At 42.7% G+C, this 24,180-nt stretch overlaps 1 protein-coding gene across 1 annotated transcript in view; it reads right to left on the bottom strand.

Annotated features, from left to right (window-relative positions):
- Nucleotides 1–7,312: 7,312 nt before the first annotated feature.
- The window catches only part of FBXL7 (F-box and leucine rich repeat protein 7), a 190,752-nt gene continuing 173,884 nt past the window's right edge, over nucleotides 7,313–24,180 (bottom strand). The window contains exons 3-4 of the mRNA XM_064443408.1: nucleotides 15,243–15,854; nucleotides 7,313–10,403 (exon numbers count right to left, since the gene is read on the bottom strand). Coding sequence (XP_064299478.1) covers nucleotides 9,667–10,403; nucleotides 15,243–15,854 — 1,349 coding nt within the window. The 3' untranslated portion in view covers nucleotides 7,313–9,666. The remainder of the gene's footprint in view (nucleotides 10,404–15,242; nucleotides 15,855–24,180) is intronic.

Raw genomic sequence — 24,180 nt, 5'->3', positions numbered from 1 at the left:
TAGGCAAAGGGTTTGAAGAAGCAGAGAAGGGTCTTCGCATTGCCTATTTGCACAGCATTTCTGCCTCCTCCAGATGAGTCTGGGAATCACGCCCCAAAGAACTGCTGCTTAGTGACTGTACAGTTTGTACCAAGTCTGTGATCACTGGTCATGCTCTGGCTTCCAGGCATCTAAAGGAGATTAAATTTTAATGTCAAGCAGCAAGGCCAGTTGTTTAAAGGCTGCTGAATACCTGACTGAGCAGTCAACTGCCCTTATACAGCATCTTGTGTCTGAAATTATTACAAAAACTGTCAGGCCCTTTTGAAAATTAATAAAAAGAAGCAGAGATGATTAAACTTCTTTGGCTGAGCAGAGGCTACAGGCAAGTTCTGGTGTTGATTAGTAAGATGCAGCACAGCTGTCTTAAAGAAATCAAGAGGTTTCTTGGTTTCCCAAAGTCTCCCTGTTGATGAGAGGAGTGAGAGAGACCTGAAAAAGCAGCATGTCTACTTGACCAGCTTCCTGACTTGCAGGATTTAGACGGAGCACAAAATGTTCTCTTTCCTCTGGTCTCTCATCCAAATACAGAGATGCTTTTGTTGCAGGCCTGCAGCAATAGGTCTAAATACTCAGGATACCAGGCCCATAGCAAAATTTCAAGTGCCTACTTCCATGACAGTCAATAGATGAGGATGTTAGCTTCTGACAAGATTGGGATTTGCACTCTGGAGCATAAGGATTTTAGGAAAGAGGGTGCCAAAAAGTATTTAATTTGGACAACCTTGAGCAACTCTGACTAAAGGCATCAAGAGCAAGAAGTGAGGGTGTGCTCTCTGTCAGGGATCGGCTGAGGCAAATATCAAAATATGAAAACAGCTGCTGACAAAAGCTCTGCAGCTGAACAGTCTGTCTGACAGTAGCCAAAAACCAGATGCCTAGAGAGAAGCACAAGAATAGAGTAAGCTTATTTTCCCAGCCTAGCCTGCCAGCCTCCAACTCTTTGTGCCTCAGGCATTTCCCGAGCCAGAGGTTGTCTGTTGTATTTAATAGCTGCACACAGACTTCTCCTCCACAAACTTGTTCAGTCGCTTTTTAACCAATTTGAACATTTAGGATCTGCAACACCATGTGACAAGAATCCAAGGCTTTAACACATGGCAAAGAAAGAACTACTTTAATTTGCTATGGAACCATTACCTGCTGGCTTCACTTGATGCCCTCTTTTTTTTTTTTTTTTTTTTTTTATAAAGTACTAGTCATGGTAAATATTCAGTCCCTTCATCCTTTAAGCTGTCCATGATTCAATGACCTTTGTCATACCTGTCATATCCTACATTATTTACCTTTTTTTCCAGAGAAATCATCCTAGCTCACACTGTGATGCTGGACACAGAAGCTGCCCTAAAACTTCTTCTGGTCCCCTCAGCACCCCAGCCTGACAGGGGCCCCCATATATTTGTTGGCCACATGGGATAATTCCTTGTAGAAAAGCTGTGTTGCTTTTTCCTTACTGGCATGTTTATCCATGTGCCCACTACATGTAATCTTTACAATCGCTTTCAGTTTACTCTCCAGCTTCACAGGACCACATCTGAGTCCTGAGGGAGAAAATATCTTTTAAGCAAGAGATTACACATTACCATTTTCAGTTCAGCTTTCAGCCCTGAATACCTTTACTCTCTTTATTAGAAGTTTTGGTGCATTTTTTCCTTGCTTTTCTTATTTTTTGGCAGGAAAAGGGAGGCTGCTTTATCATTCTCTCAAATTTAACCTGCCAGAGGTTTATGACCTCCGAGATTCAGGCCGCAAGGCCCTCTTTTGCCTTCATCAATTCGCCTTACAAGAAAGTAAAGCAGCATTCAGAAATCAGACACCCCTCTGATCTGAAGATAAGCCAGTCTCACAGTGTTTTTGAATGAGCTTTCCCTACAGACGGCAAATGCAAAACAACTCTAAAAGACCATTACTTAAAAATGCCCAAATGCACAAAAAAAATCCGCCATCCCTTCTCTCTTTACAAAAATAAGCTGGAGAGCCTGGAGTCTCTTAGCACGTGCCTGTGCCGCGCCATCAACCACCTCCCTCAGGTTATCAGGACACAGTCACCCCTGCCTTCTCATAACTCCGTTTGCGGCTTCTGAGCAGTCCCTGCACAGCATGAACTCTTTGTAGAAAATCAGGCCCATCTGGATGCCAGGAGAGCCTCTGCTCCAAAACGCGCATTTTTAAGAGGGGCCCCAACCCCTTTTCTCCTCTCTCTTTCCTTCGCTTATGACAGGGCTCCAGCAGCCCCTGCAGTATGGACCCCTCACCTGGCCACACCACATCAAGCAAACCTTCCACTCATTTGCAACTCCAGTATCTAACAATTTGCATTTAAAGTTAAAGTGGGCCAAGCTGCCAAACACCTGACATGAGGCCTGGCATGCCCAGGGCACCCCAGAGCCCCCTCCCAACTGGCCAGAGCATCTCTCCCTCTCAGACTCTGCTCCACCATGAAGGACAGCATTTCTCCTCCCTTTCATTGATGAGATGTTGACAGTGGGCTCCTTGCTTTAAGCCTTCAGGTCCCCCTGCACACGCAACCATGAAGATGCTGTGATGCCACAGTGGCAAGAATGTACTGGTGTAAAACCCTTCCCAGGTTTTCCGTTGCATCCCAGGCCATTTCAGGCAGCTGTATTTCCAGGACATTCCTCTCTGTCCTGACAGATGAAGAGCCTCCCCGCTCCTTCCCTTCCCAGCTGTACAGCCCTCCCGTTACTGTTATAATGCCAGGCACTTCCTCACTTGCTTGAGCTTTCCCTTCCTTCTCGGCTCTGGAAAATGCAGCGGGTCCCACCACAGTGGTGCAGGTACAGGAACACAACACCACAGAGACAGAAAAGCCAACCCCGTGCTGCCCAGAAGTGTCACTGAGTGATGACCCGCTGTGTTATGAAAACTCACCAGCGGCTCAGTCTTACACCGGCAATCGGTGAAAGCGTTGTGGCTCATGAATGATATACACCTGATTTTCTACTATGCTACTTTAACAAAGCAATTTAAATTATTTGATTACATGGGCCCTCACCACCCCCACACCCCCCAAGCTGATTCATCTTGTAGTTTTACATATCATGTAAGAACAAGCATTGGAAAGCAACATATTTACTGACGGTCATGCATGGACTTCCCACCTCCGCTGAGAAACATGAGCAAGATTTGGCCACTGAGTGGTCACTGACTTTCAGCAATCATCTCCTCACCTGGACTGCCTGCCACGTAACTGGCCTTACTTCTCCTGTGAATACCGAGCCATTCATTACGTGTATTATCCATGGCTACGTAGGCAGAATACCTCAGACTCTCGCAGGAGCTTGGATAACTCTCTGAGGGTAGAAAAGGAAGGGACAGTATGGAGAAAAGGTCAAAGCTCCACTACCTTCACCAAAGCAGGTGTTGAAGGTAGAATTTGTTCCTATAATTTATGCACGATAAAATGGAAGATGCTTCATGCACTTAAGGAATGAATCATTACAAAAGTACTGACACCGCTGTGGATGGGTATATGCCATGTGTTAGGCAATTCCATTCCCATGCTGGAATGCAGGTGGCCACTCTGCAGTGTCATGTCACAAAACACATCAACAATCATAATACCACATGAGATTCATGACCACAGAATGATGAAAAACAGTGTAATTCAAGTCCAGAAACAAGCTTGATTCTTCAAAGAGTTTTCACAGCATACAAAATACCAGGAACAGACAGCAAGAACAAAACCAGGGTATCAGAAAATTATAATCTGTTATTAATAAATATAAAATTTTTTCAGTTGTCCTGCTAAACGCTTAAGATATATCCTTTATATGACAAGTGATGAGATGTGAAAACATTTGATAATTATAAATGATAAATTATCTACACTTATTTCTTACAGCTAAAGATTCATTTTTTCTAAAGCTCCAATGTCTGTTTACTGAGGCATTCGTGTGAATGAGGTATGTTCAAGAAGTAATGGAAAATTCTCAAGAATGGGCATTTATTTTATTTAAAAAAAAATTTAGGAGCCATCAAAGACAGACAAAGCAACATGAAACTGTTAAAAATATTCATTCCTTTTGGCACAAATCCCTCTCTGCATTCTCTCTCAACTTTTTAAGATTACTTTTTCCATCTCTACCATTTTTGTGAGCTTGAGGCTGCAGCATGCAATGTTTCTTTAAAAAACAGATGAAAACTAATCTATTCTAACCCAAAGAACACAGTATCTTTAGTGCTAGAAGGAATGGTTAAGATTTCTGTTCTGCATTAAAAGTATCAGGGTCATTTATAAAAGCTCGTCATGTTTTTTAATTTTTTAAAAAGAGCCCTCCTTCTGGTCTCTCTGGTTCTCTCTCTGGTGTCTGTTTAGTAACTTTTATGTTTGTAATGGCTTAATTTGACATACCTATGGCCAACTGGATTGTTGCACTCATAATATTTTTTTAAAATTTGTATTAGCAGAGCCTACTTGGAAAAGATTTCCACTAACTTGTTTAAATCTCAGATGCGCCTCTGTGATCATCCAGAGGACAAGGGAAAAATGACTTGATGTTTCTGTCCAGTTTTCACATGAGAAGAACACAGAGGAAAAACCTGCTCTGAAGCATACAGCTGTACAGCAGGGGTGCATGAAAATAAACATCCCTCAGCTATTTTATGGAAAAAACTGATTTAATCTGTTTAATAGCATGCAGTAATGCTGTTCAGTTAAATGTATTTTTGTTAAGCAAAGTTTGAATTCTGATGTCTACTGCCTGGCAGTAACTTGAACCTATTATTATTATGCCCTTTAACAGTCATCAAAAGGGCAGGAATTTGGCTCCACACGGATGCCTGCACCTCAGCAAAGCAGAGCAGCTGGTGACACTGAGATACAATGAAAAAGGAAGAGTAGATGTTACAAACCTGCCTTGCCTTGTTCTTCTGGACAAAGGTGTAAAGGCAGGAACACGACGCTGAGGTTGACAATGTCTCAGGCCTCCGTATATGTTTGCTGGTAAAGTCAGAAGTTCTGCCTGTAAAGATTTTCTGGCTTCACAAAATATAAAAAAGGTAGATATTGGATGCACTAAATGCAAAATTACTACTTCACTTTTGAAAGTCTGTTTCAAGTTTAAGGCATCCTCACTGAAACACTTTGTCAGCCTTTCTCAGCGCCTTCACTGAGGGAGCGGACTGTATTTACACAATGTTTGGTTGATTTTCTTCATGGTTCTGCTCCTGCCCCAAACTTCATTCTTCAGTACTCACACTTTTTCTGGCCCAATTCTCCCTGCTTGACAAGGCATATGAACCTACCTCTCTTAATCCCAGTCTCTTTGCTGAAAATCAGTCAATCTCTTCTCATCCCAGTCCCCCTCTCCCAGGAAATTTCCTTCATACTTCTTGTCCCAGTTCTCAAAACCCCATCTTTCATCCCTGCCCTGACTTTCCAGGCAGCTTCCAAATCATTCAGGTCACTTCCCCCTTCACACTGCCAGAGTGATAAATGCCTCTTCACTTTGCCAAATCTCAGCCTCGCCGGACTGCAAGCTCCAAAAGATCTAAGCATGCCCCTTTCTCCCTGGCCATGGAGTTGGAGATGTTCAAAGACATGTAATGTAGCTAAAATTGGGTGCATTTTAACTGGGAGATCAGTAAGACACATCCTTGTCCCAAAGCTGACCTCCTGGCAAGGCTCGCACTTTCACTCTGAAGGCCTTGGAGAAGATGAAGAGCAATGAACCGTTTTCAAAGAAAAGGTCACCAGGAGTTTAACATGAGCAAAATGACATTTCCTCCCAGCTTTATTTACAGAACCAGATGAACCATTTCAACTAACATTTTCAAAGCCCAGCATGGGCAGTTTCAGCACGAATAGCTAAATTGACAAAATTATATAAAACCAAGGGCAGGTTACTTTCCTGGGGAACGCTGGGGAAAGAGGAGCCATGCACCAATGCTGCCAGGGAACTTTTCCCCTTTAAATTAACACTGGCAGCTGTGGGGCAGACAGTCTGCAGTCCGAATGGTCACTGCAATTCTTTTTTAATGAGAGTTTGGACCTGCTTCAAGCCTAGGGCTAAAATTAGGTCTTTTACTAGCTTTTTAATTTTCCAGTTCAAAGGCTAGAAGTTTTCAGAAACCACGTAAGCCACTACTGAAGGTTACAGTCTGGACCAGGCTTCTGAGTCCAAGGCAGCTAGCAGAAGCTGTTTTGCATTTTGTAGGAACCCAGATGAGCATAGCTCAAAAAGGCAAAAGTGTTGTACTTCACATCAATCTCATGCTGCTAACGGGGAAAATACAGCTCCACCTTTTACAAAAGCCAAGGGAATGAGACGGGTGAATACTCAGATAGAGAGCTTTGGCTCTGTAAATTACCAGCGCACGGTAATTTAGATGCACCTTTTCTAAGAGACCTCTCTCTACAGGACACAAGTTATTACAAACAACATGCCAGCCTGACTGAGGCGATTCATGGCTGCTTTCTTTGATGAGATCACCACATGCTATTGCAGAGCAGAAGAAGCCTCAGTGCCTGAGCCCAAATTTTATGGTTCAAGAATCAACAATGTTTTTGCTCAGGATATTTATAGTCTTTGCCAACCCCAAGCTGGAATGAAGACACACCAGTTGCATGTTGCAACCTTTCCAGCAAACTCAGCTCCACATGCACTGTTTCAGTTTCTTTTCTGGTCATGTCATTTTGCAAGTAGACAGAGGAAAAAGGTTAAAAGTCAAAACAAGCAAGCTGTATCAGTAAGTTAAATTCAAATTTTCTTGAAATAAGTATCAGTCTCAGAGTGCCAACTCAGATCATGTAAGACTATATACTTAACAATGTTTGGCTTAGAAAAATCACTTCTTCATCTCTCACCAGTGCCCCCCAGAGTGGGTTTTTTAGAGTATTCAAAAGGCAACATGCGCTGGTAAGTGCTCTACCCTTTCAGTCATTCCATTTTACTTTTCACATCAAATATGTTAACTTGCCTTTAAACCAATGCAGAGGCCCTCCTGAAATCGTTATACATATGCTTTTTATATACTGTTTTTTTCTTTTACTTACACTTCCAGTTACTGATTATGTTTCAGGATCAAGAAGAACCTCATGAGGAAAATAAAATTTTAAAGAGACAGATAGGCAAGGTCATAATCTGTAACAATTTTTGTTTTCCTTTTGTAATAGAGTCATCCGCCTACCTGAGGTGCTGATGTGCTCATTCACCTACCTACCTTTTAAGAAAACTTTTACAAGTCTTTAATCTTTTCTTTTTCACCAGAAGTTAATCAGTTAGTGCAAATGACGATGCATGCTCATCAGTTACCAATATATTGCTTTATTTCTTGGTAGCAAATTAAGGCTTTATAGTGAGATTTGTACAGTACAGGCCAATTTAAACATTAGAAACCTTAAAAACCATGTAGCACTATTCACTCAATTTAGCATAGCCAGAAAAGTAGCTTTTTTTTTTTAATAAACAGTTAAATGTTGCTAATGAGGCCTTATATTTCATGAGTGCAAATGGCTCTAAATCCCACCAGTCTCAGGAACAGGCTTAACATTTAACTATCCTCGGGGCCATTTTGAGATAAAGGATAGACAGAGTATAGCTGGCTCGGATAAAATAGACTGTATTACTTGCTGGAGAAGATTCTCTAATTTTAAAATTACAGAAAGGAAAACCAAAGTGATATTAACTGGCCAAAGGATGGTATCACCCCATATTAGTCACTGACCAGTAGTAGTAGCAATGACAAATTAATTTTCCATGGCCCTCTTTGCTTTAGTACAACCTGATTTATAATTCAGAGCTGATGACATCCTGTATGTTAAGAAACTCAAAATTGGAAGAACATACCTAAGTTACAGGAATTTTTGCAGCAATAGGACAAGTTCCCTCTGCAGGGACACGTCCAAACCATTGCTTTTTTGTAATTTGAGAGAGCATTGCTACAAATATTTCCTCAGCAGTTATGTGTTTTTCTTGAGCATATGGATTTTCACTTCATATCAGTGATTTTATTAGTGTTGTCTGGAGATGATGGAACTACCGCTTATGAAAACCAGACACGGTGCTTCCCTTCTTATGTTCTCTACCGAGACGTTTATAGCGTTTGAGCTGAATGTATGAATTCACCTGTCAGTCAGGCGCAGGGGGCCTGCCTGAAAATATCATCACCCCTAACGTGTCTGGCTTTCAGATCTGCACATTACATGTGAAAATGCAGAGAAAGAGCTGCCAGAAAATTGTGAAGAAAATAACCATGAAACGACCACACGCTCTGGGGAAGGAGGCAATGAGATGGGGGAACCTCCAAACCACTCTTACTCTTGCATGAGCAAGAGTGACCATGAGGGTAACAAGGGGCTCCCAGTGTCACAGGGCAATGCTGGCATTTTAATTCCTTGTTGAACAGCAGCTGTTTCTCCAGGCTACGGGAACACACACAGACAAGGTTTCACAAAATCTAAATCTAATGTGAATAACACTCTTAAGCCCTGGTGTCCCCAGGGGTGTTATCTAACATCAGGCTAACGTCTTTGAAGTCTTGAGATCAGCCATTTAGCCTTTGAACTGGAAGGCCACAGAAGAGGGTCAGGTTTCTATGTGTATTAAGGCACATACTGAATTTACCTCCATGCACGTGCCTGGTTTGCTCAGGGAGTGTCAACTGCAGTGGTGCCATGGCTGCTGAAGAGATACAGTGAAGGAATAAAGACAGACTTTCTGGTGACAGCCGTGCAGTGCAGCAATTGGGACTGCCCCGTGCAAGCTGCTCCACGACACCTCAGAGACACCCCGGTGTACTACAGTGCTATCTCAGCTTGTTCCAGAATTGCAGCAGCTTCTCAGGCTGATTTGCTGGCTTTTCCCTTTGCCAAGCCACCAAAATCTCATCTGTTTTCCTTCACTCAGGTGAATATGGCACTGCTTATCAGACCCAGAAGTCCCTATCTGTAGTAACACCAGAGGGTGTCACTACACATGCAAGAGAGGGCAGATTTAGAAATGAAGGCAAGTAGTGATGATGCATGAGTGACCTGGAGGTGGGCTTTCCGAGAGAATCCATGCATGGGCACAATCTCCAGATTCACTACCAGAGTGCTCGGCAATGGCCAGCAGGTCTTATTCTACCTCAATCAAGTATGTTTAAGAACATTACCCAGTATTTCCTGAGGGATTACAATGGATGACTACCAAAGAGAAACTACTTAGAGACACAGGGATGCTTTATCAACCATATTGGAAGAAGTTGGGGAACACAGACACATATTGCATAGTCAGCTTCATGAGCACAGCTGGAATTCAGATGTATTTGACAAAGCTTAGTAGCCTTTCCAAAGGAGGGATTATGTGCTATTTCCTTTGGAGGTAGCTACTGTAGCCTGGGACAAGATCATGGCTGTTATGGAAATGGCACCCCACTGGGGATGCTGAGCACTCATTGCTTTTGCATTGAGGCAGCCTCTCCATGGAGACCTGCCGCACCTTAAAAAGTGATCATACAAAAAGCAAACAAAATAGTCCTCTAGAAACCCCCATCATCCACAACATACAAGAAAAATTGACTCCCGTGAGCTATAGAAAAGACAGCAGTACTGAATATGGGAGCGTGTGTTTATACATCAGTGTTTTTAATACTGCATTGTAACGACAGGTGCGGGGTGCCCTTTCAGAAGAAGGCAGGGTTGGTGTGCTCTATAATACAGCGCTTGCAATGTCGTTTAACAAATCTCAAAGCATCCACAGAGACATCGCAGTCCTGCACATTCAACATCTGCAGGTCAAAACAGTTGGCAGCTACAATCTGCAGGCCCTGCCCAGTGATGCTCTCACATGACTTCAGGCTCAGGCGCTTCAGGTTGAAGCAGTTGAGGGCTAGAAACTCCAGGCCGGTGTCTGAGACCAGAGGGCACTTGCCAATATCTAGTGATTTGAGTTTTGTGCAATTTTTGGCGAGGTACTCCACACCGTGGTCTGTAATGCCCTCGCAGCCCCGCGCGTTGAGGTAGCGCAGCTTGCTGCAGTATTTGGCTATGTAACGGATGCCCACGTCTGTGATCCGGCCGCAGTGAGCGATGCTAAGGTATCGGAGGCGTGACTCCAGCTTGGCAATCTCCCGCATGCCGAAGTCACTGACAAAGCGACAGTCGCTCACACTCAGTTCCTTAATGGACGTGCAGTAAATCATCAGGTAGCGGAGACCCTCGTCGGTGATGCGGACACAGCGGCGCAGGTACAGGTGGGTCAGCTGAGTGCAGTGAGCGGCAATGGTGTGCAGTCCTTCGTCCTCCAGGACGAAGCAGTCTGTCATGTCCAAGTAGCGAATGGAGATTTGTTTCCCGTGTAAGGGAGACAGCTTGATGGAAGCTTCGCGAGTCAAACTGATGCATGTTACTTTGGAGCAGCCTAGGCAGAAAAACACAGTGAATTTAGGCAAGCAGAAAAAACAAATCACACAGCCAAGACCAGAAAGGTGGGCATGAAATTGCATGCTGGATGTGACGAAGCTATCGTCATATTGCAAGAGCAGACTCATCCCGACTGACTAGTCTCGATTTGCTGTGATATGTCCCTACAGCAGAGGAAATAACAGACTCCGCTGTGAGGTTGCTTTGGGATTTTGAGCAGCAGCAAAGCGACAGACCAACTTTGTCCATATCCCAAATGTAAAATGATGGTCCTAGGTTTATCTAGGGACAGTCTATGATGTGTTACTGCCATATAAACCCAGTGACAATTTGAGAAAACGGTACTACATAACAACCAACACAGTTTTTTGATCAGAGGCAGTCTCATTGCTGACTGCCTGAGTTTGTACATCAGAGGCTCTTTCACCATCCAACACCATTATAAAAAAGACAAACTCCACCCACTCTGGAAAAAGCATTTGGAGAACAGATGTGAATCCAGCCCCAAGTCTGCAATGTGGGAAGGATGCAAAACTATGGCAAGACTATGTGCTTGCAGAAGGGTGGAGATTTGGGTAACCTAAGGAGAATGGGGAGAGTCAGCAGGAGCCAACAGACTGGTAAGGGCATGGGAGGACATAAACGGTTGTGGAAAAGGACTGTTTCAAGTGAGAAAGTCTGGCCATGAATGGAGGTAACCAGAGAAGACTAGAGGTAGACTAGAGGAGAAACACCAGACCTTGCAAGGAAAGATAAAGAGCTAGATTAAAGGGAAAAGTACACTCACAGACTTACCCCATTTTTAACCTCCACTCTGTGCATGGTGGTGAGTGAAAGATTTTTTTGGAAAGTGCTGTTTCTGCCGCACTGCAAGCTGGCAGTCTTGTGCTCCTGAAGGGAAATTCTTATCTGTGCCAAGTTCAGCTGGGCACATTGCATTAGCATAGCTAGAAACAGCTGCCAGGAAGAGGGAAGGGTCTACCTGTTACTGATCAAGGCCCAACACTTTTAGCCGTAGATGTCTCTCTAAAGAGGTGTCCCCAGGTAGGGATAAAAAGACCTTTTCTGTATTGCTGAAATACTGGCCAGCAAGGATGAAGTGACCCATAAAAAGCTGGAAAGTTAGGATGATGACCTTAGAGGTCCGTGTATCAGAAATGCTGCATAAATCCTGTAGTCCAGAAGTAAAAAGCATGGCAACATATGGAGGCTGCCTCAAAAACTTGAATGACCCAAACCCATACCACTTGATAAAACAGGTTCTCATTCAAAAGCTTAGTGGAAGGTATGAATATGCTTCAGTTCTTAAAAATAAAAATGAAAAAAAAAAATCCCTTGAGATAATCCAGTGGGCTAACACAAATGCTGTAAGAAGCATGGGATACAGTCTTGAAACAGTTTGCCACCTGCAAGTGGATTTCTACATTCCTCATTTGGATTTGGAGCTGGATTTTTAATTTAAGCACCAAATTTATTTGAACAGATGCAAATTTTACCTTAGGCCTCACACGATAAAATGGGCAAATTGTCCACTAGCCATGCGGAAGCTCTGGGACCTTGAAGCAAGGCATTTTGTTCAACAAACAATATCTTCTGAAAACTGAAAGCTGCTATTTCCACTTCAGACTGTGTTGCAGATCCATCTACGTTACGGCGCAATCTTTGGAAATATGTTCACCTTCAAATAAGTACCACATACACACTCAATAATGCAAAGTGATTTTTTATCTAAAGGGAAGCAGTACAGTACTAATGGTGTAAAAATTTCACCTCTAATATGTTCTTTGGAGTAGGTGATACCAAATGCACCACAGGAGTCCCCATCCTTGAGCTGGGTTTCCACAGAAGAAGCTGGCACCTTGGCAGAGTTCTGCTGGACCTGACATAGCTGTTGCTATTGCATTTGCCACAGGAGGCTGCTGGATTAAGGAGTTTAAGGAGTCAATCTAGATATTTTACATGCTGACCAGCATTCAATTTTAAAATCTGGCTTAAGTGAGAATGAAACATCTGTGAGGCCGAGGAGAACGTTCTGTCTGCTGAGGATCCAAGAAGGGGGAACGCTTTAATGACCGTAATTAGAAAGTGAATGGGTCAGAAGTCTCACAGCAGGGTTGGAGTCACACACATTAGTGTGTGATCACTGTTTTGACAAGCTTAGCATCGCCTTGTCTAGTTACTTTGGCTACACTCTAAAATATTTCATGGGAAGGATATTCAAAATGGTTTCACCAGAAAAAGAGTCCATGTTGATACAAAACTGCCTGATTTTTAGGCAAAATGACAGGTTCCTGGGTCTGCAACAATTTTTCTGTCCTGAATAATAAAAAATGTGAAAACAAAGCTCTTGTAACAGGATTTTCCATAAAGTAAGTACAACTGATTTTTAAAAGGGAGGAGAAACTTCCAAACAGATTGAAAAAAAATGTTGGCTAGCGTGTTAGATAATAACTTGCAGTCAAGCTCAACCAACTTCTAGATATATCTCAGACCTGCCCACAAAGTGGATGCTGAGAGTGACAGAACTTACATTGTGGAAAACTCTTAAAGTTAATACGAACATCTGGTTTTGACATTAAAGATTCTGGTATGTTATTGCTGCCAAGTAACCATCCAAGGGGGAGAGGGATTCAACTAGATGTACAACTGTGAACTGGGTTTTAATTAACTAGTTACAAGTATAGCGTTATCCTCCAGCACATGTACCCAACTTCTCTTGCTCAGTATGAAACCAAACCAGTGAACCACTTCAGTCCTGAGAATTGTTTGAGAGTGTAGGTGCATGCCTTGTCCTCCTAACTACAGACAGAGGAGGGGAAAATGGAATCCTGCTTCCAAAACATCCTCCAAAATTACCCACATCAGAAGGAAAAAAGTGGACTCAAAACAGGACCCTAAAAATCAATTATCCTCAATTCATATGCAGGTACATGCAGCAAAACACAAACACCCTGACTTCTGAGCATGTTCAAACCAGGATTTCCCCCTCATCTGCTCCAAAAAAGAAAGGACAACTTAGAAAAATATGAGATTAAAATTACTTTCCTGTCCCCTTGATGAGACAAAATTCAAGGAAGACAGGTATTTTACTCATCCTCTACACACTTTGGACCAAACTGATGAGCTGTTAGGGACAGACACCATCTTCTAGGTCTGAAAGTAATGGGCTTGGGGAAACCACAAATGAAGACAGACCCCATCAAGACCTGGTACCATTAATTTTCCCTGCTTTTGAAAAAGTCACCTTCGGTCTACAGCATATCTATCAGCAGAAGCTGTGGACCAAAGCATTTTCAGCCACCTACAAGCCCCCAGGTGCACTCCAGGTGTCAGCTAACAGACTGGTGTGCCAAGGCAGTTCACCCTCAGCTCAGCAGTTCTCCTTGTCCTGTCTCTCCAGGCCCAGGATACTTAGGCCACTCAACTCTCTGTACCGCCCTAGAGGATGTAGTAAGGAAACCATAAATATACCAGGGATACAGCCAGCCTTCAAAGTGATATGTACCTGTAGGTCTAAATCACACAGGCACATACATTTTCTCCTGGTGTTGGAGATGCTTCAGCCCGAATGTGTGGTTAGCAATCCAGAACTAATGTCAGTATGTACCGGCTATATGTAATTCATATGCAAGGTCACTGCAAATAGATCCCATGGAGTTCTGCAGAGACTCCTTATCACCTGGCTGTTTCAGACAGCAATTACGAAAAGTGAATAACTCTGATTTGTTGATGTTTGTTGTGATGCCTTCCATGACATTCGGCCATCCTTGAAATATTAGGTGAAAGAGACAGATAAATCAGTTAAAACAAATAAAAGGCAGAAAGAAGAAAGGAAACCAATGTACACCAGATAAGCAGCCTTGGAAAAATCAGTTTACATTGGTACCAGTGACTCAGTAGCATTACATCCTATCCCCACTTCATCCTGCTTGTTGCCATTAGTATTTCTGCAATGGCAAATCTGGTCTGTCTGGCTAACAGCAATGTTAGACTGATAACAAGTGACATCACAAAATAAATATTAAACATCAAATTTACTTCAGTGCTCTGCTTGGCTACATCCTTTCTGTTAAGTGCCAACCTATTTGCAGAGAGGAAATTATGTGTGGCTGACCTTGGGAAAAACATCTTGTTTCCCCAGAGCAGGTCTGAGGAAAATTGTCTAAAACATTTCTGCTGATCTAAGCAGCTGCAGTGATACATTGTAACTGGGTGAAAGGAAAAGCAGAAAGCCACTAAGCAAATGTACACACTATTAAAAACCAGAAAAGTCCAAGCTAGCTAAGTGTTGTTAAAATAACAATGGAAATGGGGACTCTGAAGTTTCGCTAGGGATGACGATTGATATTTATACCCAGACAAAAGCCTAGCACTGATTCTGAGCTCCTCCTCAAGTCACTTATCAGATTACAGATATATACGTTATATACATAATCTACAATCTACATATAAATTATATATATATATGAAAAAGATAAAACTAATTTTGCTGAAGTAACCAGCCTTCACTATATGACGTAGCACTGGCTGCAACATGGGCCCCTGTAAGGGTGCTCTGAGCAAAACACAAGTATAAAAAGTACTTGTGCTATTTGAACAGACCATCTCTGCTAGCTCATCTCTGCTGGGGGAGGCCCGGCCACTCAAGAGGTGCTGATGGCATTTGGGGCATTGAGATTCCAGTGGTGCCTGTCTCACCAGCACTGTATTAGGACACTGGCATTCCTACTTCGAAAGACAACACAGAAAGGGAAAGTCTGCAGTAGTGGGGCCAGGGGCTTGACAAGCATGAGGCTTTTAGAATCAGAGGCATCCATACTGAAATATTTCCTGTTACCTGACACATCCAGGTGTTCCAGGTTTGGGCACAGTGACACGACATCAAAGACTGCCTCATTGGAGATGTTGTAACAGCCAGACACCTCCAGCCTCCTCAGTTCTGGACAGCACTGGGCAATGGTGTAGAGTCCTCTGTCTGTGAGCCGCCTGCAGCCACTAACAATTACCGTCTCCAACATGAGACATACGTTGGGTGTATCCTGACAAAGCCTCCGGGTCAGCACTTTAAGAGCCCTGTCTACGTTGATTGTCTCGCCGGTCAGGCGAATAGTCCTCCAAAGTCGGGGGTCCCAAGCAAGGTTATACCAGCGGCGGCACACACGGGCGCAGCGACACAGCTGGTTGGTGGGCAGGAAGGAGAATATCTGCACCATGGAGTGGTCGGGCAGCCGGTCTATGTTGGCCTGTTCCTTCTGGTGTTTGGACGCCAGCCGGATGAGAGGATGAGTGAGACGGGTCGGAGGTGGTGAGTGGACCATGGCAACAGTTTCCCCAGTGACTGAGGACGAAGACGTTGACGACCCTCTGCCATTCTGGAAACCGGGGGAATTCGGTGGAAATATTAATGCTGGACTGGGTGTGCTGAGCGTCCGCATGCTCAGGTCGGAGTCTGGAAGACAAAACACGTGATTTCAGTAAGCAGTGGGCAGATGCAGAGCTCTCTGCGCAGCACAGCACCCTGCTAGCCCGTTTGTTAATGGAGTATGATGGGCTTTGGGGTTTTCTTAGGTTAAGCAGACATTTTTACCCATGAGAGTGAAGAAGCACACATTTCAAAATCTATCTTAGAGTATACTCTGAAAACCTGTTCGCCTTAGTGTTGGCTACATGACAGATGCACCCCTACCTGCACTGCCAAGGAGGGCCTGCAGGTCTGGGCCCTGTAATGAAGAGGAGACAGCAGTGGAAGTCTAGGGATTTTAATTCTTTATACTCTCAACTAAACACTGCAAAAAAATTAGTACATTTGAGTAGAAGGGGTTTTTGACAGAGATTAACTGCCCATAACCTGGGCACTTCCTAGGCAGCTGTGAGCTGTTAGGGGGCCTTCACCTCGCAGCTCCTTCAGCCATTCTGTGGGAGGCCAAAGAAGAGCTCACAAGGCAAATGCTACTTCCTTCACCAGACCTGGGCAGATGGGAGAAGCACAAGCCCATAATCATTACAGGAGTTCATTTTTCATTCATGCAAACTGCGACTCAGCATTTCAACCAAGAGCCCAGTGACTAGTTCTGGAATGGGGGTTGGCTGTGCCTCTTCATGTACACGGGGAAGGCACTCCTTTCCAATGGATTAAAATGTACTTCAGTTGGATTTGAAAAAAACAAGCCCCCAAAAGTTAAGTGTCGAGGAAACAGCGTGCCTTGAAACTTGATACAGAGCTGTTGCACAATGTTTACATGCTTTTTTTTTTGCTAAGGCTAATTGTCACACTGGAAGCAGTCAACCCCAAAAACTCCACACAAAATAACAGGCTACTTCTTTACTCTCTTTATTTCACTGCACTGGCAAAAATCAGGCAGAAAAATGAAGGGCCTCTGCTACTAAGAAATGTTGCCTTTGTTTTAAAATTATTTCAACTGTTTTCCCTCTGTGCTGACATTGTTGCCTACGAGTCATTTCCACTCCTGCTCCCGGCTCTCCAAGCAAAGCAAGTAAAAGACTGAAAGACAACTAGGGACTAGGATATAATTTTGATGGCCAAGCAAATGCCATGGGCAACACATTTAGTGACCCTGAGATATTTCAGCAATATGCTATACAAGATGCAACCAGTGTATGAGAGAATAATGCTGCTGCTGAGCACACTCCTTCCATCTCCAACCTCTTTGTGCTGATCTCAACAGAAATTCTTTATGAAGGAAAGCACCATCCAGAGGTGAATACAGGAACCACAATTTCGTGCCCTGTAGAATAACAAATATCGCGAATGGAGTAGGAACAGTGGTTTTAGAGCACCAAGCTTTCCTCCACGTCACATCTTCTGCTATCGCTTCAGTGTTCAGACATTTCAGGGAAGTGTGCAAAGCCATCTCCTTAAGTAACACTGACACTGCAGCTCTGTGACTGTGATAGCATAGGTATGGGCTAAGCAGGGTGAAGCCAGAAATGTATTCAACAAACCTGCCCAAATCTGGGTTTAGGCAGTGTATTTAAATTAAGTACATTTTAGATGAATTTCCCCATGAGTTTCCCCATCATTTACTTAGCCCAGTACAGGCATGCTCTGATCTCCCTAGTTACGACAGTAGCAATCACAGGCCTGTATTTTCACAGCGTGTCTGCAAGGGAGAGAGGCACAACTATTTAGCTGAAGAACCCAAGACAAAGTCCAGCAGCTTGCCCAAGATCACCTACTTCAGTTGCAGAGAGATCAAAATCATCACCTCACACTGTGTGGGAAAAAGCTACACTACCCAGCTCCTTCCCTCTACCTCTTCTGTATCTTGTTTTACCTAGGCAGAAACTCAGTATTTCAGCAACTGACAGGAAAAACATTTTCTTGAAGGCTTCTGAGTCTATGCTATGGCTACGTAGACCTAACCCAGGGATTTGTGTATTTTTGAGCAAGAACCATATCTTAACGCAGAGTGGGTTTTGCAGACATTCTGCTCCCCTTTGAGACCTCCTAATACCCCTCCGGCAGCTATTGCAAATAATTGCAACTAGAAGTGCTATTTGGAAAGTGTCTGGCATACTCCAGTATTTTAAAAATGAGATTTACAGCTGGAGAGAAAAAACCAAAACACCAGCAGCAGCCAGGCTCCTGCAGACAAGCACTGACTCCACAGGCCACTTAGGCAACAGCCCCCTAGATTAATTTTTGCAAGGATTTAGCATATGTTTGACCTCCCTCACATTACCACCAAAACCAATGACAGTGCCTGAAGTTAAACATGTGCAGAAGATGTGGCAGACCTGGAGCCTTTACTTTAGCTCTTTTCTTGAGATTTTAAGACAAGAATGCTTCTAATATAAAAAGATACATATTTTTTCAATTGATGGATATATCGTCCACTACTACATATATTTGGTATCGTAAATTAATCTTTTTTCCTTTTACTTTTTTGTTTTGTCCATTGTCATTTGTTTGTTTTTCACACAAACAGCACAAAAGGGGAAAACAAAATGATATATATAAACCCCACAGAACAAACACTTGTTTCCACACTGCAAAACAGACGAAATTAAAATCAAAAGTTAAAGGTTTCATTTTTTAACACCTGCTATAAACAATTTTTAGTACTGTGGGAATGCTTACATCTTGTAAGACAGTCTCCCAGCCTATTTTGAAAACATATATTTTTAGTCAGTTGTTGTTGCAAATACCTAAAAATCTCTGCAGGGTTACATTCTTCCCTACTCCCTATTCCTACAAGTATAGAAAAGCATTTAATACTCTGTGATTGTCCCCCCCTCCCCTGGTGATCAAAGCACCAAGCTAATACGGCTGATCTCCACTCCTTTTGGACCAAAAGTGACATTCCTTCATCACTCCTGGGCACACTGTGAATAACCAATACCTTAGACATTCTGGGTGCGTAATGAATTACCAAAATGTGGTTTTTGACTTAGACCTAGAGCTAAAAAAAGTTTGACCTTCCTTTTTATGGGTATGCTCTGTGCTTGCTTCGTGCTCTCTTAATTCTCTCATTAGTATAGCAGTTCCAGATGTGCATCCTGTATTTCCTTTACCTTCAATCCTGAAGGTGCGTCATGTGAAACTTGCTCCCTCCACCTTGGGGGCACAGACTTCCAGACAGACACATACACATACACACACACACGCACCTCGTCTCCCCGCCCCAGTATTTTGGAAGAAGCCTGAAGTTTTTTCATTATGTTTAAACAAGAGAGTCAAGAGAGCATTACTGGTCTGCTGAGCCCATAATGCAATATGCTGTCAGACAGGAATTTTGCTGGTAGCTCAGCTGAACTCTGTACGGAGGTATTCCCACTTACTGTTCGTTGTACACCCCTAAGAGGGAAAGAAAAAAATAGCAGGTGAGTCCAGGGTTTTTTTTTGCCAGTAAAAACTTGGAAAGCTTTTTGCTAGCATTTAAAGCTTCAGCAAAGCACTTGGTCTACAGTACATTTTCCAGGCTTTTCAAGTCGTGTTGGGAGGGGCTTCCTATAGCACTATCGAGGACCTCTAAAGGTTTCCTTCAAATTTTGTTCTTCACCATTTACTGAGTGCTAGCTAACAGGCTGAGTCCATCTGAGACAGGGCAACTTAATGACAGTGTGCCATTAATAAATGCAACCCTGCCAATGCAAGTGAAGTTACTGACTGACGTTCTCAGTCAGTCCTTCTACACATCCTTCTACAAACATGCTCTATACAAGCTTTTATTTTCTTGAAAAAAATGATTGTTTACAAGCCTGAAATGCAGTTTTAAGTTTTGATGATCTTAGAAAGTAAAAAACGAATTACAAAGCAGCCCTGTGCTTCCCTCCCTACATCCTCTTTTGCCCCCCTCTCTCCCCAGTTACCAACCTTCTGTGCAAGATGCTTTTTATTAAAGCTTTGCTTGGGCTCTGAAAATTGTTTGTTGATGTAAGAGAAAATTTCTTAACAATCTTTAAAGAAATCTCAAAAGATGCGTGCCAGAAACAGAACTATAAAAGCTGACACAGAGGGAGAAAATGCACTGGAGGGAGTTTTCTTATTCTATTAGGAATCTGGTTTATTTCAAATGTTTTTGTTTTTTTTTTTCCCCAGTTTGTTTCCCAATTAATACATACATCTGGGGGAAAAGAGCCTTTAAATATATATTATTTAAATCACAATATAGTCTCTGTTCCTTCTGGCATGGACAACAAAACACAGGCTCCGATTTCAGAACCAGGGAGAGAAAACGGTGTTGTATTTTCGTTGGTCCAGCAATGCACACTAACACCGGACGCTTGATGTCTGGGCGCCAGCAAAGACTTTTTAAGATTGAATCATTTTCCATGCTTAAAGCATGACTCCATTCAAGTGTACCTTCCACTATGGTAATGCGGGTGCGCCTTTTTTAAAGTGAATCCTATACTGAGCTGCTCAAGTCAACAAAATTAAAATGAAAATTTTGGTAAATATCAATCAAACTTCAGATACTTCTCTGACAACTAAAAAGGATCCTTCACGTTGATCTGCTGTCACCACTGAGGTTTTTAGCAAAACTAAGGCAAGAATTAAACCAAACTATGTTCAGGCTCTGAAAAGTTAGTATAGCAGAGAAAAATAAAAAGCAACTGGCATTTTCATAAAAACATTAGATGCAAAATAATGTGTGCAAGAAGCATTTAAGCATAGTGCAGAAACGTCACATGCTTAGCATCTCTTCAATAACAGTGTTGCATAGACATTACATATTTTACTAAGTGCAATGTGGGTATAGACTTCACATCTTTACCGTGACACCATCAACTTCATGCATGCCAAGGAAGTACTCCTTTTGCAGAGCCTGGGGAAAGTGGGAGCTTAATGTTTGTAGCAGCTACAGTCTACAGTGCAAAAGGGAACAGAAGCAGCTGACAGGCTTCTAAGAGGGAGCACTGCAGGCTGATTCAAGGAGGGACTTGTGAATTTGGCAGACAGGTGTCAAATATGGCTGTGTGGCCTTAGAGGAGATTAGGAAAAGGTGTTACCTAGGACAGCAGGCTGTGACAGGGCCATTTGCTTTCTAAGGCCCCGGGTACAGACGAAGTCCCGGAAAAAGTGATACCTACAAAAGAGTGTCTTCCACATTGCAAACATCCTCAAGCATTTCTCTCAGGCTAAGTTACCCTACTGACCTTAGTTCCTCCCAGCTCCAGGAGGCTGGGAGGAATCGGAGAGCCCACGATATCGAAGAAGCAGCTGGAACAAAACTCACATGCAAACTTGCTTGGCGCTGCAGCAGTCAAGTATGCCAGAAAGGGTTGCTCAGCGGAGATACCTACGTGATTTTGCAACCTTTTACAATCAAGAACATACAGAATGAGAAATGGAGTTGGATGAGCATTCTCATCTCTCTCCAAGTACACCAAGTACACTTAAGCCATTTCCGATGTGCATGTCTGCCCTGTTCTTAATTTCCAGGGACAGCTATTACTCAGCTCACTAAGGTGCCTGTTCCAGTGTTGTCACCGTATCAAGTTTCTAAGTTTTTCCTCTTACTGAACTCATACAAGAAGCTGTTTCTTGTACCTCTCCTAGTGGTCTAGGAGACCTAGAGGTCTCCCCTCTTCCTGCAAGGATTTCTCACATGCGTTTGCTCAAACTTCAGCCCATTACTGATATTCGCAGTTTCTCCTACTTTCTCCATTAGATTTTCTCCAATCCGTGTGTATTTCTCTTAAAGCACAACACTCCAAACTAAGCACCGCACCTCACCAGCTAAAGCGGAGTCCTTCCCACCTATATTTCACGGAAACCACACTGTCAACCTTCCAGATTTCAACATCCTCAGAAGGATGATACATTCAGTACGTGATTCAAAGTATTGCGCAGATTCCCATGTGCCAGACAGCTGCCTGGCCATTTATTTTCTTCATCCATGTTGACAGAATCTATTCATCTTCCCTACACCTCTCACCTAAGAGAGTGGTATGTTTTCTCTATCCTTCATCTATTTTTTTTCAAGAGCATTTTGATTACTGACCAAGCTTCTCAAATTGTGCTAATTTTCAGTTTTCCAAATATACTGTAGGTCCAGTGTCATAAATTTTAGCCCATTCCTCTGTATATTGGTAGTTTTGTGTCTCAATTCAATTCAAACAGGTGGCTTCTGCAGAGGGATGGAGAAATTTAGCAACCTAGTAACAAGTAACATAGGGTATAGCAGGGCAGATCCCTAAATTGTCCTTCTTGAAACATGATCACAGCTGACAAATACTCAGAGATAACAATGGAATACTCTATACCCTTCAGCGGCCACCTTATGATGATTTCATTTAGTCTGTATTTCACCGGCTTGCTTCCAACACAGACATGCGAAGTCTAAATAAACCTGAGATAGGTTACAGCTACTGTTTCCCTCTCACCAGGCAATTTATTCTTACCGCCACAGAAAATTATATTGAAACTTCAGATGAGTACAGTCAAGGGAACGAAAACACTTTGGCAAAGATGAACTCTTATTTCTTATCCTATGAGATCTTGTAGGTCATGCAACTCTTTTTTTGAGCGCAAACACCTGCGACAAAGCTCAATTTTTCAGTGTAAGAATGAGCAGCCTCGGAGCTCATGAAGTAATCGCATCCACATGCTCCTGGAAGGAACGGTTCCACAGAACTTAAAATAACCTTTTATAGTTTTTAAAAACCTCCCATAGAATGTAATAAGAAACTGTACCTATTGTACAAGACCAGAGACTTTGTTACAAGACTATGTGGAAGAGGGATATGTTAACTTAAATTTGAAGCCTCATAGTAGTTTCTGTGTGACATTTTACACCTTGGATTATACTGGTGTAACTTCCCTGTAATGTTGAGCTCCAGTTTTCTTTAGTCTATAAACTCCTCCACATACATTTGGAGACCTGATCTTGCATTCCTGGCATAGTCACACTAGATGCTTAAAGTCAAACAGCACTGCAAGTGAAGTAATCGTTATAGTTTTATTATGCAAATAATTCTTCCTTACAATGCATTTGTCAAAAGCTGGAACTAATTTTCCCCCTACTGACTTTGTCCCCTGCCACTTGGCAAGAATTAATTTTATCCCCATGTTTTTGAACGGAGCTAAAAATATGAAGACTGAGGGGAAAAAAAGAAAAAAATAATTAACCTATTAATTTATGAAGTCAATGTCTTAATTTTGCTTTCAGTGCCACGGATGATACTAGCACACCAGTTGTGAGAAAAGGGTTTGTCATTGCTGGGAGATTACATAGAGGTAGATGGGGTGGTGCATTTTTTCCACGTTCAGTAAATATCTAACCCCAAAATGAATTCCATACATGCTTAAATACGAGCTCTTCTTAAACCCCTACAGGTTAGATGCTGTCCCAGCTCTGTGGAGTATGCCAGGGAGCTCCTCCAGCTGAGCTAGTTTATGTCTACATTAGCAGCCCAGAAGGAGGAGATCTGTGGAGCAAAACTCTTACTGCTGAGGACTCGGCATCCACAGGCCTGGGAAGTGGGTGTTAGATTTTGGACAAAGACTAATTTCATCCTCAAGCCTGAATGCTCACTAGGGGTTGTCTCTGGTGCTTTAGGTGTCCTGCCAGAACACATTTTTTGCTTTAGTTTCACCTGAAAGTAATTGGGTTCATACACCTTGTGGTGGTAACTAAAGCATAATAAGCAGGAGCTAAGGGAAGAGTAATTTCAAAAATGAGCTTCAGACCTGAACAAGAATGCTACTGTAGATGAATCCGCTGGCCAGTGAAGAACCTTGTCTACTTCCTCCAAACCCTGGGTTACCACCTCCCAACACAACCCATACCATGTAGAGGAGAGGCATCCTGTGCCCTGCTGGGATCCGAAGACTGGATTATCAATAGATCGGACATGTTGCATTTCATTGTCCCCTGTTTTTAGGATTATCACACCTGTGGGGATCCAATCCTTTGCTGTTCAATGCATTGCTTTGAAATGTGAAAAACAACTCTGGTTAAAATGAAAATAAGCATTTACAAGATGCTCATATATAAGCATCTTCTATATACTTCTATATAAAGATTTAAGACAAAGAAGACAACAAAAAGATAGCAAGTTTGCTTAATTTCAAAGTAATACTGCCATGCCTGCCATGCTCTCTTTCTCTCCACCTGACAAGCTGTTAGAAAGTCTTAATTAATCCAGGAATTCCATCCTGGTGAATATAAAAAACTTTCCCTATTTATCCAGAGAACAACTTGGTTCAGTGAAACGGGGTTACAACTGTGTTCTGTCTTTTCTTCAAGTTACTCTGACATACTCCAAGGTCAAAATTTTGTCAGGTAAAACACTTTTCTGCCTGACTA

This window comes from Phalacrocorax carbo, chromosome 2 (assembly GCF_963921805.1).
Source record: "Phalacrocorax carbo chromosome 2, bPhaCar2.1, whole genome shotgun sequence".
In the NCBI taxonomy this organism is placed as follows: domain Eukaryota; kingdom Metazoa; phylum Chordata; class Aves; order Suliformes; family Phalacrocoracidae; genus Phalacrocorax; species Phalacrocorax carbo.
The sequence above is the reverse complement of the archived record's forward strand: the minus strand, read 5'-3'. Positions and strand labels throughout refer to the sequence as shown.